The sequence below is a fragment of the Poeciliopsis prolifica genome, unplaced genomic scaffold, assembly GCF_027474105.1.
Source record: "Poeciliopsis prolifica strain line A6 unplaced genomic scaffold, Auburn_PproV2 SCAFFOLD088, whole genome shotgun sequence".
Taxonomy (NCBI): Eukaryota; Metazoa; Chordata; class Actinopteri; order Cyprinodontiformes; family Poeciliidae; genus Poeciliopsis; species Poeciliopsis prolifica.
The window spans coordinates 528,573-546,253 of NW_026562463.1; the positions used below are offsets into that span (position 1 = coordinate 528,573).

The 17,681-nt window shown below is 38.1% G+C and overlaps 1 protein-coding gene across 3 annotated transcripts in view; it reads right to left on the reverse strand.

Moving 5' to 3' along the window:
- The window catches only part of plce1 (phospholipase C, epsilon 1), an 81,761-nt gene that overhangs the window by 1,607 nt on the left and 62,473 nt on the right, over positions 1-17,681 (reverse strand). The window contains exons 24-44 of one of the 3 annotated variants that reach the window (XM_055022611.1): positions 17,277-17,413; positions 16,959-17,197; positions 16,801-16,862; positions 16,242-16,407; positions 16,049-16,156; positions 15,624-15,740; positions 14,308-14,466; positions 11,479-11,614; positions 11,178-11,219; positions 8,600-8,718; positions 8,397-8,514; positions 6,589-6,726; positions 6,060-6,350; positions 4,962-5,125; positions 4,208-4,469; positions 3,817-3,935; positions 3,393-3,521; positions 3,108-3,305; positions 2,044-2,241; positions 1,727-1,939; positions 941-1,052 (exon numbers count right to left, since the gene is read on the reverse strand). In XM_055022611.1, coding sequence (XP_054878586.1) covers positions 941-1,052; positions 1,727-1,939; positions 2,044-2,241; positions 3,108-3,305; positions 3,393-3,521; positions 3,817-3,935; positions 4,208-4,469; positions 4,962-5,125; positions 6,060-6,350; positions 6,589-6,726; positions 8,397-8,514; positions 8,600-8,718; positions 11,178-11,219; positions 11,479-11,614; positions 14,308-14,466; positions 15,624-15,740; positions 16,049-16,156; positions 16,242-16,407; positions 16,801-16,862; positions 16,959-17,197; positions 17,277-17,413 — 3,227 coding nt within the window. Of the gene's footprint in view, positions 1-843; positions 1,053-1,726; positions 1,940-2,043; positions 2,242-3,107; positions 3,306-3,392; positions 3,522-3,816; positions 3,936-4,207; positions 4,470-4,961; positions 5,126-6,059; positions 6,351-6,588; positions 6,727-8,396; positions 8,515-8,599; positions 8,719-11,177; positions 11,220-11,478; positions 11,615-14,307; positions 14,467-15,623; positions 15,741-16,048; positions 16,157-16,241; positions 16,408-16,800; positions 16,863-16,958; positions 17,198-17,276; positions 17,414-17,681 lie in introns of all 3 variants that reach the window. The other 2 variants (XM_055022612.1, XM_055022613.1) reach the window with 2 other exon arrangements.

Below are 17,681 nucleotides of genomic sequence, written 5' to 3' on the forward strand. Positions count from 1 at the left end.
GATGATTAGTTTTCTACATTTGATTTTCAGTTGGTGGAAAGAAGTTTGGTTTCATTCAACATGTCTCAATCAGAACAAAACACTCCAACACTCTGAAGAGTGATTCCAGATATAGACTTCTTTCAGACCAAAAATCGCGACATGATTCACACGTTTGATGCTCTGTTGGTAATTCAGTAGCAACGTAACCCCACAGTGGTTATTTTAGTAGAGAATTGATTATTCTGATGATTAATGGAGATTTTTAATTTAACTATTTAAGATCTCTTATCAAGATAAGGAGATCTTATCTCCTTATCTTGTGTGGAAGGAGGATGATTCTATGTCTGGTGAACTATTTCTATGTAGATTTCGCCATATCTCAATGATAATCCAAGACTCAATAAGAACCCTTGAATTTTTCTGGCAAAAATTTAACTTACCCTCTTAGAACGAAGCGCAAGACTCCTTTTGATCATTTTTACTGATTATTGAGTCAAAGGAACCACAAACAAGATTTCTTTAGGTATGTTTGGAAGGAGACTTAGTGACCCTGACATGCCAAGGTTTACTGCATTTCTCTAACAGTGAGCGTTGGAGAATATTATACCACATTTACTGTTATGATCACTGAAAATTGTGTTTTCTTATTGACTGGAAAAACCTGGGTCCTCATCAAGCCAGAGGTTGTGTCATGTGTTGCATGATATTTATACCCCAGGGAAATCAATACAACTTTGAAACTCTGCTCAAATTATAAAGAAAAATATTCAATTGCTCTTATTTTGAAAGTGCTGTTAGAGAGGGCAATATGTAAGGCAATTGTGTTATGTAATGTTAGAGGTTATAGACAGCATACAATACCTCTGTTGCCTCTCCATGCACAGACACCAGGCAAATTGTGAGCCTCACTCCTGGAGCTCTGTCAGAGCCACACAGCATGCAGCTCGCTCATCCTTACTCTGCGTGGGGCCGTCTGCTGCCATGCCCGTCGTCATGCTGCGGCTGCGACTGGTTAACTTTTTCAGCTCACTGGCAAAGGAAATCACTTTCTTTTTGTCCTCCCGCACCAACTGGAAGAAGAAGGGGTTTGGTGTTAGTGGAACAAAATAAGAAATGTCCCAAATGATTATTTCAATCTCTTTAATATCAAGGCAGAATCCAGGTTTCCTCTCATTTTTTCCTCTGTGTGGTAACCTGATTTATTTGCTATTTCACTTAGGTATCATTTGTCAATGAGAGCACACTAAAAGGAACTTTAAAAAATTACTTTAAGCTTTATTTAGCGAGCTTTATTTTCAGTTTCACAGCAAAAGGTGTCAGATGCAAAAAATAATAATAAATAAATAAATTGCAGATAAGAAAAAAAAAACTGTTTACAAGCTCATTAAAAATGCAAGATAAATCACAAAAAAACATGGAAAGGAAGCCGAGCACAAACACAAAACCAAATGCAGCAGCAGCAGGTACACTAAAACCATTATGACTGTTAAAAAAATAACACACAACTTGAACAGCACGTTAGAACATGAGAAACAGTTTGCTTTACGTGTAATGCTGCAAGTAGAAGCACAAAGATGACAAACACGTGTAGCAGCCACACATTGTTTCTGCTCATAAAACAATAATACTGGGAAAACACAACTGGGACAAAAACATCACCTGAAAACAAAGCATGAAACACTGAAAGCTAAAAAACAAAAAAAAGCCTCTTGTTCTGGAAATATCTTTCTGTGTTTCGAGCTACCTGCTCTTTGAGTTTAAGAATGAACTTCCCAGCGCCTCGCCAGCGGTTCTGAGCTTGGTAGACGCACTCGTGATCCAGCAGCACCCGCTGAAGGGGCTTGGTGGCGGAGGACTTCTTAGTACCGGCCTCCCTGCTGACCTCCTCCACCAACACATAGTCACAGGGATTGGGATTGCATAGAATGCTGTAGGAATACTTTGCCTTTGACAGTGTCTACTCAAAAGAAAAAGGAAAAGAAAACATGGGAAAAAAGTATGATATAGAAATCATAAAGCTGGAATTCTGTGGCACGCTTTAATAATTTCTTAGGGACCCACCTGCTGGATGATGTCCTGAGCCGTGCTGTACCGTGGGGCTTTGATCACAGTGTGAGGCTGTTCTGGTGAAACTTCATGGACCTGAACTAAGAACATCTCATCCTCTCCTCCACTGCCGCCACCACCTCCTGCTGCGTCCTTCCCCCCCACTGTCGCCTCCTCCTCTCTCTCCAGGACAGTGATTTTGTCAGTAAGGTTCTGGATAAATGAAATGAACAAAATACAGGTGCATTTTAATTAAATTACAATATGATCGAAATGTTTGTTTATTTTGGAAATCGAAAGGAAGAAAATACATTAAATATTTATATTACACGCAGAGTGACACATCGAAAGTGTTTATTCTGTTAATTTTGATCATTATGGCTTACAGCTATAAAATCACAAAAACTTGAATATAAAAACAGAAACAAAAGAAAGTATTTTCAATAAAGAAATGTCAGCCGAATGAAAAGGACGTTCATGTGTTGCACTGTTTATGCAGGCAATACTTGTTTGGGGCTCTTTAAGTTACTTTATTTACACCTGTAGATAGAACATATGCCCCCCCCCCCCGACACACACACACACGCACACACACACATAGAATTAAAAAAAAGAAATTCATCATAACCAGAATCATTCGGATATAATGGTGCTGAAAGTGCTTGGGGCTCCACAAATGTGATCACAGCAGGACACAGAAATGAAGGGTAAGACTCAAAAATAGAAAAAAAAAGGAAATCTATAGATACTATCAGTGTCATTTCAGCTGCATCAATACAGAATGGTATAAAAAGCATGCAGCTGCCTTCAGCTTGTCTGCGATGTTTGATCTGGTGTCTCAATTTGACAATATTCTGTTGATTCTCCATATGCTTTAGATCAGGCATTCCATGTGCATAGTAATTTTACATAATTTATTGTGTTCTTGAACAGAATCATTGAAATACATAAAATTTATGAACATTAGAATCTCACTCACTGAAATGCATTTTTAAGAGATAACCAGAAGAGGGCACTAGAGTCTACATTACATCATGCAGATGAAGTGAAGCACAGGATGCTGCTCAGTTTGCTTGTACCTCCTCTCTTGTTTTGATGCAGATCCTCCCCACATATCCATCGTCTGCGTCCCAGCTGCTGACGAGCCTGACCACCTCTTCCTCAGGGGCCAGCGGCCGATACTGAGCGCAGCGCTTCACCTCGCTGCGCTCCTTCAGCAGGGGCACTTTTTCCTCACACAAGAAATACTCAAAAGGGTTTTCTCCAGATGTCACAACCTGAACACACATAAATGACAAATGCACGTTTATTTCTTTCACTCCTGCCTCAGTCACTTTTTCATTTTTCATTTCTGTCGCACGTACCATGTCCAGCAGCTGTTTGGCAGTGGTCTGCTCCGTTACAGAGAAGACTTTGAAGGGTTCTGGACCAGGAGCCCCATGTACTGTCACCCTGTGCTGCTCTGAAACACGCTTCTCCTCCGAACTAAACAGCTGTGGAGAGAGCAGACCACGCACGACGCGGCAGGTTATGAAACTTCCTGACATGACATTTCTGCTTTAATCGACACTCTCCTCAGAGCGAGAAAGTCAAACCAAAGCGAGTTTTGATGTTGCTGACTGGGCCAGTAGGAGTTGCTTTGAACATTCCTGGGTTGCAGTCTATCACTTGTTAAACTTTAATGAGGATGTGTCCTTATGAAGGCTTTGAAGTTTTACAAGTGCACTTAAGCGATCAAATCTTGTTTGAACTGCTGCAATCTCAGCACCAGACCTGAGCAAGTCTTACCAAAGATGAGGGAGTGGCGCCCCCTGTGGGACCTTCCTCTGTTCTGTAGCTGTAGATGAATAAGCTGGAGACTTCGAGAGGTTCATTATGCTGCGTTCTCAGCTGAACATGCCTGTAACCTAAAACACAAAAAAAACAATAACTATACTCTAATTAAAGAAATATATATATATATATTTCTTAATATTAAAGAAATATATATATATATTTCTTTAATTATGTCTTTAAAATGACAGTGAAATTTTCTAAATGTGTAATGATTTACAGAAGTGTTAAGGCCCCTAAAAATATTCACAATCTACACATGCGATGAGGATTAACACAAATATATATTATTTATTATTCCATTTATTTACTGCGACTTATTTGTTGTCAGCTGTGTGACTCCAACCTGGTTTGAGGGCTTTCAGAGGCAGAGTTCTCTGAGCTGTGATCTGGGAGCTGTTGTTCTCTACCACGGCGAATCGCAGGAAACACATCTCCTTGAAATGCACCGTGAACTGAAAGTGCTCGCTCCACATCGGGTTGAGGGTGTTGCGGTGGATGGGCTTGGTGCGGAAATGGTAGGTGTCGACCGACATTCCCAGGACGTCTACCTCGATGCAGGGGCTGCCGGAGCTGTTACCCGGACAGACGTTCTGTCCAGAAACAAGCTGAGAGGAAAGCATGATGTGAGATGCTGTCATTTCTTTCTAAATATATCGTTCGGCACTAAAGAACAGGTGGGTCTGAGAGCACTGCATTCACAGTCACCCTGACCTGCAAAATAGGGATTTACCTTCACTGTGTTCCCCCACACAGGAACACAGTGTGATTTTTGTGTCGAGTCACTCCTGTTTATACTCTTTGTTCTGGTACATGAGTTTACGACCAGATTAAAAGCGTCCTGGCGAATAATACTTTATTAACGTCAGCAACAACTTTAAAAAAGGTCAACCTGATCAACTTCCATCCAAAAAAGGCAATACAGCCATGGGTTTTGTGTGTATTTTCTTGTTTTTAAGATCCTAGACTAACATTTGATGTACATTAGGGAAGTTCTTTTTTACATTTATACAAATAACAACAAAATGTGTCATCTTAAAATTTAAACATGCAGGAACAATTGTAAAAATGTTGTCATCCTGAGTGATGTTTGAACTCACAGTGAGGGAATAGACTGCTGGGCTCATTTTCTCCAGGTCTCTTTCCATCGGACAGAACTGCTGATAAAGTGGACAGCTACGGTCCCAGAGCACAGCAGGCTTCAGAACATAGCCACAGCCACCATTAGCCTCAAACAACGCTGTGTTTAACTGCATCGGCAGATCTGAGGAGAAGGGAAAAAAAATCTAAACTTTTAACGCAACAGAACAAGCAGGACTTTTGCACAAACTAGCAACAGTGTAGAAGGAACTGACTTCTGTTTGTGGGAAACGGCGGCAGCGTGGGCTCACATTACTGAGTTGAGGTATTTTCTCACAAAAACAGAATGTGGTCAGCATGTAAACTGCTCTTAAGAGACAATAAAATTGTCTCCTCATGTTTAACACTGCCATTCTTTCAAACTGCATCTGAGAGAGCCTTTCTAAAAAGCAAATACTTAATGTGACTGTGAGCATTCTCGTCACATAAATCACTTTCATGCATGAGTTTATGTTTTAAAGATGATGCAGCCATGATTTAGTAGGGAATATTCAAAGGATAAGAACAGACACTGCAATCCTCTAAAAAATACTTCTGCTTTACAAATCTTCTCTGTTTTTGCTTTCTTTGACACACCTAAAATAAATGGTAATTTTCTTGTTGCTAAATTATGACTTAATTACTAAATTATTTTTGAGGAAGCTAATTTCAGTTTGTCTTGCCACACGCAGACCTGACTACTCTATTGAGCAAGATTTACTTAAATACAATCTGTCTGACATAAAAAAGCAACACATTGTGACTTGGAAAAACAAATTTATTAGGACCCACTGGTTGAAAAAGGCTTTCAACTACTTATTAGGTTTGGTGAGAAATTAATTTAAAGTCATTTAGCCTTTTTCTTTTAACAAATGAAATGATTTAAAAGCAACTTTTATATTTACTTACTGCTCTGGCAGATCTGGAACTAAGGGCTCCAAGGCAATTCAAATATGCTATAGACTTATGTAGAAACTCAAAGCCCATGTTGCACTTTATCAAGTAGACATAATCTGCATTTTATCCCGCTTCATACCTCGACTGACATGTACCTAAGCAGGTCAGCACATTTTTCTCACCGTCTGTCTGATAGTTGAGGGCCACCAGCTGAATTCCATGCAGCCAGAAGAGCAGAGGGTTGGGATTCGTGGAGTCGATTCTGGTAGCTGCTGGATATGTCCGGAGCAGCTGGCACTCTGTGTGTTGGATCAGCTTCTGAGAGTACCGCCGACACAGTCGCTTGGCTGCGTTCTCGTTGACGGATGAGATGTGGTAACATTTGGGTGTGCGGATGATGGCGCTGAGCGAAGTGGGGGGGTTGAGTACAGGGGATGTCTGCTGTTCCTCCCAGCTGAGCCGTTCAGAGCCACCTACAGAAAGAGCAAGGAAAACTTTTGAAATCAGTATTTTTAGTCTTCTATAATATGGCAAAATAATAGAAATTATCAAGAAAAAAATCTGAACTATCTTAGACTAATTGTTAATTACGAATACCCTTAACTATACTACTCCAATCCATCGTAAATGTTCTTTAATTAACAAGTGACAGGTTGGTCTGTTTATCTTCTGTTTTCTGTTAAATCAGGTGCATTTCTAGGAACTACATACCTTTTCCTGGGGTGCGGCTTTGGGCTGTGACCTCCCCTGTTGCGCCACAGCGAGAAGGAGCTGTTCCAAATATGGACTTCCTGCTTTTTCCTCTGTCCTTTCCTCTACCAGAGCCAGATGGAGACAAGGTAGACAGACCTGCAGGCAGATAAAAAGCACATTTTTAAAGATTACAGTGGATTATACAATGCCATTCATAGTCCCTTTTAACTATGGTTAATATCAACCAATGGAGTCCACGATCTAATTAAACCTCATTTAGTTAGATAAATAAAATATAATTTTCTAATACTGTGCCAAGATGTCACCACCACCAAGAAATATCTAACCATTTCCTAAAAATATAGGGAATTCTGCTGTAAGTGTGGGAGATTTCTACAACTTCACCATCAGTTTCAGACTTACTGTGAGGACAAAATATCAAAAAGTCATCAGAATGAGGCACTTTAGAAATTTTGAAAAGAAGTAAAGAAAACAGCCACCCATTTTGGTCAATAATTTTAATCTCATGCTGTACTCTGCTGTGCAGCATATGAACAGTCACAAGGCATAAAAACAAAATCACTTTTCAGCCAGTGATTAATCTGAGTTGATGACACAGAGGCTCTGGAGCCTGAAGTAGCAGTAAACTCCCAACTTGCCTCTGTTGCCACACAATCTGCTTATATGTGTATTGTGGAAAAGTGTGCACTTCTCAGTTTGGAGTCCAACTCCACAGAAAGCAAGTTTTTTTTTACCAATATTAAGGAGGGTGCCATAATTTATTTATTTTTTTCTCTTTAAGAGTGACAATTGCTCATTTTATCTGTTTGGCGAGATCCATTATTAGTCTTACTTTGACGTGAAGAAAGCGTTAGTCAATGTTTATTTAGGAACATTCTATTTTTTATAGGCTCATCCTATCCTCACACAGAATTTTCTTAAAGTGGATTTATTTATGCAAAATTAAGTCCGTATGCATTTACTTCAAATATGAGGGAAAGCAAAAAAAATGAAGGATAAAAATAAGCGTGTTACTATAATCAATGGCATCAAGAATTTCTGCTTTTAATAAAAATGTAAAATGTAGATATTTGCACACAATTTTCTATGGTACATTGTTAGCATTCAGGACAGAACAGGAATAGTGCCAGTCCTGCTGCCTTTGTGAAATGAGCCAATCATCCTGCTTCCTTTCTTACATTCTTGTCTCTGGAAACTGTAAACAAATAAAATACTAGTGGAAACACTGGCATATGTCATTTAACGAGAAGACGATCTTTTAGACATGGAAGCACTGATGAGGTTTTGTATTTAAAGCACAAAGAGAAATATTTGAGATAAATCGCAGTGAGGAATGAAGACAGATTCCTCTGAAGATGATACAGGCAACATCATGAGTGCATAAAGAAAACAAAGTCAAATGTTCTGATTTGAAGAACTGAGGATGTAGTCAAGTTAAACTTTGAAGTCTAAAAGGCAGAGCAAGTGAAGAGTCTTAGATTCCGGCTTACTTATAGAGGAGATGAGGATATTCCCAAAACATCTTCTTGCAACCCAGTAAAACTAACGATGGTTAAATCAACTTCTACGGAAAACTGAAGCATAATAAAGTGGCCACAATTTCCCAAAGGGGTACAAGGAGTCATGAGCTTAGTGGGTTTTCTGTATGGGATAGCAAGAGTTGTAAAAATTACTACCATTTATTTCTTGAAAAGACAGCAATAAAAGCAAAAACAAAAATGAAATCATCGTAAGTATCTAGATAAATACACTGAACGTTTAATGTCCATCTGTGGGAAAATGCAACACTAAGAGTAAAACCATACCAGGGAATTTTATAGCCTGGCAGTAGATGATGAGGTCAGAGAGCTCCTGTGCGATCTGACGGCTCTCCTTCTTGTTCTGAGGAAGGTAAAACTCCTCACCCAGCTCCATGTCAAACACCTGCAGGTCCGGACATGAAAATATAATAAATTAGTAAAACTATCAATGAAAGGAAGAAGCTGGTTTATGATTTTAGGTTCCTAACCTTTCCTTTACTCTGCATCATGTTGTCGGCCTTCTTCATCCTCTTTGGTATTTCGTCAACGCTTTGCTCCTCCTTGTCAGCTGAGCTCTTAGCATCGGGCTTGTCATCCAGGATGTTGTCTGTACAATAAAACAGGATAGTAGAGAAAGAAAACTGAATCAAAACCAGCATTTTTTAAAACTTTGGCGTCTCTGTAAAATCCTGAACCCTGTTTGCTATCAGAAAATGTATGAAGAAGAACACCAAGAGGTTCAACTTAGAATGATTCAAAAACTAAATAAAAGTTTTGGAATGGCCTAGTCAAACCCTAGACATCTTTGGCATCAGACATGTTTTCTTAACTGATATTTTCTCCACAGCAAAATTAAGGCATATAGCTTGTTATCCAAAATTTGTGATGGCATTTATCAGATTTAGGGGACAATTATTATTACTCTTTGTTGTCTATATTTTTGTATGAAATGCTAAAATGTGTTTAGTGATCTGAAAAATTAAGTAAGAGAAAAAAATCAAAGCACTGCAACAATGCTTTGTTACTGCGAAATTGGATGTGTTGATATCAAAGTAAAATAGTAATTCCAAATTTTCTTCAACTATAATGTTCATCAACAAAAAAAGTTATTTCAAATACATTAAGCAGCTAACAAGCATATTCTTTTCCACTGGGGGAGCTGATAAGCCTTTCTGAAGCAAAAGCTCACAAGCTTGAAAAGAAATATTCAAAACACTTTTTCTTAGCTGTAAACAGAAGCAACAGCAGGAGTTTGTTTGTATGCTCCCTTTTCCTCCTACACAGAAATAAAAGCCAAAACAGTAAAGACGAAAAAAAAAAAAAAAACATACATCAGTTTAAAAGGCTTGGAGGCTTTTTATTTGGAAAATCTTAATTCCTAACATTTGGAATGTTTTTAAAAAGCGGTTTCACAACCAAGCTGAGGTTTAACGTTGGGCTGAAGACAGCAGCTGAAGAGGTGGGCCAAAGTGTGACAGGAGGGAGCTACTGTTTAACCAGAAAGGGAGGGAACTTGCCAAATTCGAACTGAAGTGTTTGTATTTGAAGGGCAAGCTGAAGTTAGTGCTAAAGCTCATAACATAAAAGAAACAGGGTGGAGGATTACTTGTTTACGTTGCATTTGATAAGTTTATTGGTTAATATTTCTGAGCAAGTATTTTTTTCCCCAATACTTGCTCAAAGTATTTTTCTGACCTTCTAAAGGTCTATTAACGGTGAATTTGTCAAACAGGGACAACCAGGGAATAGTAAATTTAAGGGCAGGGCTGTGGCTGAGACCACGGCAGGGTAGTTTCCCCTGGTTTGTTGTTCAGCACAGGGGCAATGTAGGGCCTGAGAAACCAGATGGCTTTGTTTTGCTTCCCTGATGAGTCTGCCCAGCCGCTGACGAGGTCACAGACAAATACAGTACGGAGGAAAAGAGGAAGGGGGATCTTATCTCTGTGGGACAAAGAGCAACTCTAAAGACAGCATTATACGTTGACAATAAGTGTTAAGTTTTATCAATAGGAATCCAATTTTAATCGCAAGGCTTCAAGGCTAACTCATACAAATGTGCACAAGTTCCCTGCCGGCATTGCGTTTATACAGCTGTTATTATGCAGGAAGATGAGCCCGTTTCACGTTAGCAGTCCATATAACAAAAAAAAAAAAAAAGCTCAGGTCAAAGTTTAGTGAACGTGTTGAGACAGAAAACAGTCTCAGATTTCTCTAAACTGAACGTTCACAGATTTTTGATCTGAGGGTCTACAAACTCGACTGCAAACAGTACGTAAAGGCACAAACACTGCTGATGTCACTGAGTAATGAACTACAAAAACAAACAGTTGTCCCTAAGCTGAGGTGTAAAATCTGAAAATACTCTGTTGCAAATGTGCTGCAGGAGACGTTCAATCTGTTTGCGTCACTTTTATTTTATTACTGTCAAGTATCAAAGATTATAAATAAATATTTCACTGCAAAACAGATTGAAGTGCTAGTTCCCATGCCAGAAAGCAACACAGAGCAGAGCAGGACCTTTGATCCACACAAGCAGCACACAGACAGCAGCAACAGCAGCAATCACTAACGCACTTCTTCATCCCGGTGTTTCATCTGTAAAGATTATGCAGTGGTATAAAAGCACCAAATAATCACAGTATCCTGTGAAAAGACACTTGAGTTTTAGCATCAATATCTAAATAAAGTATTTTATGCAGTTATTGTTCTTTTAAGTATTCACACCCCTTCGAACTTTTCCAAATTTGCCACATAACAACCATAAATCTCCAGGAGGGGAAGCCCTCTAAAGCTAATCCAGAATTAAAATTGAATTATTGGTTGCTTCTATGATTATTGACCCTTTACCCAAGCTTATTAGTCCAGCTGGATTCTACATTTATATTGTTAGATGATGGATTTAACTATATTGTATTATTTGCCTTATTGGTGTCGTTTGTTTACTGATGTTCTCTAATAAACCTCTGAGGTTGTCACAGACAAATCTTCTGAAAGAGCACCAGCTTCCACTGCACAACAATTACAGAGAAAAACCAGAAGCTTAAAGAGGCACTTTAGAGGATTTACCTTCTAGGCCATATGAGGCAGTAGAGGCTGTGAGGACATCAGCTAAGTGGAAAACAGGCAAGAAAAAGGGAAAATGAAACAAAAAAGAATAAAGTGTCAACAAAACACAATTAGCTGTTAAAAAGAGGAAGGACAGAATAGAGTAGTGAACAGAAAGTGAATGATAGGAGACAACATAAAAACTTTAAGTGGGGGCATATTCAAGTTTGCTTTGAGTTCACTGAAATCCCATTGGGCCTCTTTAATCGAGTGCAGCTTTGGAGTTAGTTTCCCCCCCATTTCAAAGCACAGTTATCCTCACCATCTGACAGAGACTCATAATCATAGTCATATTCATCTTCTTCTTCTTCCTCTTCTTCATTGGCATGATTGTTAGGGGAAGATACTCCTGGTGATCCGTTGCTGGCCTGGGCCTGCATGTGTGCCAGCTGGTGAGCCTGTGAATGAGTTTACATAGATATTATCAGAAGGACGATCTATATTGCTCATAATTTCAAACATAAAGTTGTTCTTCACAGAGAATGCACAATTGAAATCCTTGTTTTCACTAAATAGAAATCGGGCATACATTTCAGCACACTTGCATCTAATAATATTAGCTACCACAACTATGCGGATGACACACAGCTCTACATTACGATGTCACCAGTGACTCTGAACCCATCCAATCACTGAATAAATGTTTAGAACAAATAAATGTGTGGATGTGCCAAAACTTTCTCCAACTGAACAAAAATAAAACTGAAGTCCTTATTTTTGGACCTAAAGAGGAACGATCTAGAGTCAATGCACAGCTTCAGTTATTACAACTAAAACCTAGAGATCAGGCCCGAAACCTGGGAGTAGTGATGGACTCGGACTTGAACCTCGAGAGCCACATAAAGACAGTAACAAAATCGGCCTTCTATCACCTGAAGAACATCTCCAGGATTAGAGGACTAATGTCTCAGCCAGATCTAGAGAAACTCATCCATGCATTTGTCTTTAGTCGCATTGATTATTGCAACAGCATCTTCACAGGCCTGTCCAATAAATCAATCAAACAGCTGCAACTGATTCAGAATGCTGCTGCTCGCGTTCTCACTAGAACCAGGAAAATAGAGCACATAACACCAGTTTTAAAGTCCCTCCACTGGCTCCCTGTAGCTCAAAGAATAGATTTTAAAATACTGTTGTTAGTTTACAAATCACTGAATGGTTTGGCACCACAATACATCAAAGATCTGCTGTTGTTGTATCAACCTTCCAGACCTCTCAGGTCTTCTGGTTCTGGTCTGCTCTGCATCCCCAGAACCAGAACCAAGAGAGGAGAAGCAGCTTTCAGCATCTATGGACCAAAAATTTGGAACAAACTTCCAGAAAACTGTAAAACAGCGGAAACCCTGACTTCCTTCAAATCTCAAGTAAAAACGCACCTGTTTAGAGTTGCATTTGAAATGTAATATCAGCTAAATTCTAGGTTGGAGTCCTTGTCAAATAATATCTTGACTAAAGTACCATAAATTCTAGGTTGGAGTCCTTGTCAAATAGTATTTTGACTAAAGTACCATAAATTCTAGGTTGGAGTCCTTGTCAAATAGTATTTTGACTAAAGTACCATAAATTCTAGGTTGGAGTCCTTGTCAAATAATATCTTGACTAAAGTACCATAAATTCTAGGTTGGAGTCCTTGTCAAATAGTATTTTGACTAAAGTACCATAAATTCTAGGTTGGAGTCCTTGTCAAATAATATCTTGACTAAAGTACCGTAAATTCTAGGTTGGAGTCCTTGTCAAATAATATCTTGACTAAAGTACCGTAAATTCTAGGTTGGAGTCCTTGTCAAATAGTATTTTGACTAAAGTACCATAAATTCTAGGTTGGAGTCTTTGTCAAATAATATCTTGACTAAAGTACCATAAATTCTAGGTTGGAGTCCTTGTCAAATAGTATTTTGACTAAAGTACCATAAATTCTAGGTTGGAGTCCTTGTCAAATAGTATTTTGACTAAAGTACCATAAATTCTAGGTTGGAGTCCTTGTCAAAGAATATCTTGACTAAAGTACCATAAATTCTAGGTTGGAGTCCTTGTCAAATAGTATTTGACTAAAGTACCATAAATTCTAGGTTGGAGTCCTTGTCAAATAATATCTTGACTAAAGTACCATAAATTCTAGGTTGGAGTCCTTGTCAAATAGTATTTTGACTAAAGTACCATAAATTCTAGGTTGGAGTCCTTGTCAAATAATATCTTGACTAAAGTACCATAAATTCTAGGTTGGAGTCCTTGTCAAATAGTATTTTGACTAAAGTACCATAAATTCTAGGTTGGAGTCCTTGTCAAATAGTATTTTGACTAAAGTACCATAAATTCTAGGTTGGAGTCCTTGTCAAAGAATATCTTGACTAAAGTACCATAAATTCTAGGTTGGAGTCCTTGTCAAATAGTATTTTGACTAAAGTACCATAAATTCTAGGTTGGAGTCCTTGTCAAATAATATCTTGACTAAAGTACCATAAATTCTAGGTTGGAGTCCTTGTCAAATAGTATTTTGACTAAAGTACCATAAATTCTAGGTTGGAGTCCTTGTCAAATAATATCTTGACTAAAGTACCAAAGGTTTAAAGGCCCAGTTGATGCCTATATGTATGAATTTGATTTTGTGGATATGTATGTAATTTTTTTTTTTTTTTTTTTTTTTTTTTTTTTTTTTTTTTTTTTTCTGTTGTGGGCAACGGGGCCCGGCGAATACCCGTGGTTAAACGGACGGCGGAGTCCGGCGGTAACAGGCGCTTAAATTCCGTGTCAAAGGGAAGGGGGAAGAAAGGGAAAGAAGAGGGAATGAAGGGGGAAAAAAAGAAAAAAAAAAAAAAAAAAAAAAACTTGGTATTTTATTCTATGTTGCATGCCTTTGTGTTTTGTGTTTATGATGTAAAGCACTTTGAAATGCCTTGTAGCTGAAATGTGCTATACAAATAAAATTTGATTGATTGATTGATTGATCTATTATTTATGTCTCACGGCACTCTAAACAAAGCAGCGGTGCTTAATATGTAATAAACTAAAGGAACCTAGAGGTTCTTTACCAGAATCACTCTGAGGAAATATAAATTATGCAACATGTGGATGGGAGCTGTTTTATCCAAACCTTTTGTTTGAGGATGTCCACCGGTGCCTGATGGGCTTTCAGCTTCTTGTTCTTGAGGAGGATCTTCCCACGCAGCTGCAGTGGGGATGGCAGGTGAGGGTCATCGCTGAAGTCACTCTCAAAAAGGAAACGAGTCACAAGACGCTCCCCACACACAGTCTAATGGAAAAAAAACATTAAAATATGATGGATGACATCAGCATGAAAGAGGAAAAAAAAAGGATGTCTGAAGCTCAAGTAAAAATTAAAGTGTCTTTATCAACTCAAGACACTGCAAAAGACAACAAAAAATAAACATGACCAGGGTGATGTAAACTGTCAAGGGGCACAGAGCTGTTTGAACTTTAAAGACTTTCATTTATCAAGATCGTCAGAAGTGAGTCTCCAAGGAAGAGGAAATGATGTGAAGTTTTCTTGGATGAAAACATGGTGACATTGCATGATTTAACCCTCTTTCCCTAAATCTGATCTGGCATGACCTCGAGTTTACGATACAACTTAAAAAAATCAAAAAGGAACAAACAGTTATCTGAGGATTAAAACATTCAGGGTTTTGTTGCTTGGACTATTGTCTGTTTAAATCGTCAAAGCAGCTGAAAAATGCAGTGATTGAAAACATATGTGAAGTCTTGGAACCTGTGAATGCATATTTCATTAAGGGTTAAAGCTGTGGCAATATAGTGTTTTGGGTAGAAATGTGGATACACAATTGAATTCAATTTATTTTATGTATATAGCACCAATCCGCTAATCATTGGTGTAACTTTGATGGTTTTAACTTTGCATTTGAGCCATTCCTTTTTCAGGATAGTTGGGTGAACAAACATCTAGATTGTTTGGAATAGATAAAGTAGGATAACAATAAGTGTGAAATAGCCCTAAATTATATTGCTAAAAAACTGGCTCCATGCAATAAAGCAAACAAATTAAATTAGATCTAACAATGCTTATTGACATCTATCTAATGTCAATAAGGTAATCCAGTAAGAGTGTCTGGTATGAATAATTCGGTCCAGTGTGTAAGAGAAAAATTCCAACAAAAAAACTTCAGAAAATAACTCATTCATAATTCGTTGATCTTATTCATGGCATAATCACCCCAGTCCTGTCTAAAAAAACAGCTAAAAAGCATTGTTAAAAGCCCAAGATTTATTATATAAATTTTATGCCAATGACATCTGTATTTCAACTTCTTACTGGCACTGTATTCCATTAATGAAAAAAAAACATTTATGTTTTTGTTTTTGGCTACTACTCAGACTTCAACAAAACCCAAGACAAATTATTCACAAACGTCTCAAAGCGTCCCATCATACCTTGAATATTTCAGCCATCTTACGCTGCTGCAGAAGTGAGCAATGGTTCTCTATGGACAATATGACTGGCATGTCAGAGTTGACAAACGCGGACCGATTTATGGCTTCCACCACATCCTGAGGGATAAGGGGAACAAGGAGATCTTCTTACAAACAACAGTCCAAACAAAACTAAATCAAAACTCACTGAGTTACACTTTCAATAAAAATGTCTGTAAAGCTTATTGCACACGACAGATAGTAAATGACGCTCAGTGCAGACCAGTTGGTAAACATTCATAATGTTTAAAAAATTTTGATGTATCAACAGGACCTCAATATTCATAAAATAGTTTTATCATATGATGTGATAAAAATCAAAGACTAATTTGTGCTTATATTTATAATATAATTATATTTATAAAATATAAATGGCCATATCTGACCTTAAAGGGAATTTTGGTGGTGAGTGTGTGTCCGTGGTAAATGACTGGCATGCCATCATCTCCATCCCAGCAGTCCAACTCCACACTCCTACAGCCTTGAAGAAGAACCTGAAAATGTGAGAATTTACAGAAACAAATGTTGAAAATCTTGATTTTCTGATTGAAAATTATACCATTTAACAGTGTGACTTACATGGCTATAAAGCTCAACAGAGGATTCTCCTTTGAGCTGATGACCAGTCAGGTAGGTGTTGTGAGAAGACTCGATGTAGTAATATGACAGAGGATACTGCAGCTCCTCTGGATTCATCTGAGATTCCTCATTATTAGAAGCAAAGTTGTCTTTGTCCATCAGAAACCTAATCCAGACAAAGAAAAACTATTTAAAGAGATTTAAAGTTTTTGCTGAGTCTTCTACACACAGTTTGCAATTTTCGACTTTACAGTGGCAAACTGCAAAAAAATGGGTTTTTTAAAAACTTAGAGTGCATTGGGATTTATTTATGAATTTCAGAGTAAAGGTGGTTCAATTTATATATACACTAATTGTTTTTGATATTTATTAAAAAAATATTACCGTACAAAATATTACAAAATGATGACTTTGTGTTTGTCTGTCACATATAAGGGCAATAAAAACATGAATCTTTGCAGCTGTACCAAGATAAAATGTGGAAAAGTTAAAGAAGAAATTTCTTAAAGGACTATATTTTTCCACCAAATTAAAGTTTAATGTATACTTTGTGCTATACCTTGCAAAACCTTCGAAGGACATCCAACCCATTTGTCTCATGGTTGATGAAGGCTCAAACCTCTGCAAGAGAAATAAATAGTAGACACAAAGTGTTACATTTTTTCTCATTACTGAGGTATAACCTGTATTATTGTCCACCTTGCTCCAGATTTGTACCTGTATGATGCTGAGAATCTCGTCATAGCTCAGGTGCTCTCTCTGACAGTTCACTAAAAAGTCATTGAGTTGTGGTATAGCCAATCCCAAAACGCCCAGCGATGCATTCTCCACCCCTGTGCCGTTTGTCACGATGCTGGCCGCCGCAATCGCATCTGAGATCTGCTTCTGGTTGTCTGACATTAGCTGCTTCGTCCGGATAAACAGGCCAAGATCAGATCCATTCCGGGTGAGTAGGTCTAAACAGCCGACAAACCAATAAGAAGCTGGAATAGAAAGAGGGTAATTGAGCATAAATTTGAATTTCTGTGTTGTTACCCAGGTCTGGCTGTAGTCCTGTATCTTTGTCATCAATCCTGAGATTGGTGTAGAGAGGGGAGGATTCTGGACATGAGCGACTGCAGGGCACAGCAAAGGTGTCAAACAGTTCTTTCAGGTCCTTCCTGCTTCGGATGCTGTGGAGAAAAACAAACAGATGAACTTAGTCCAATTCATGCAAACATTGACTCACAAACTAGTTAATCTGACTGTGAAAACATTTTGAGTTTCCATTTGGATAAATAAAAAAGGTCAAAGCAATGCATAGGTTTTGGCAAGTCAAATTTATGATTTAAGACACTTTTAATGAAATTTAAAACCATAAAATCTGTAAATACTGGGGATGGTTTGGCCATCCTGCTGTATTACAATCAAGAATAGCAAAAACTGTGAAATTTCTAGGGT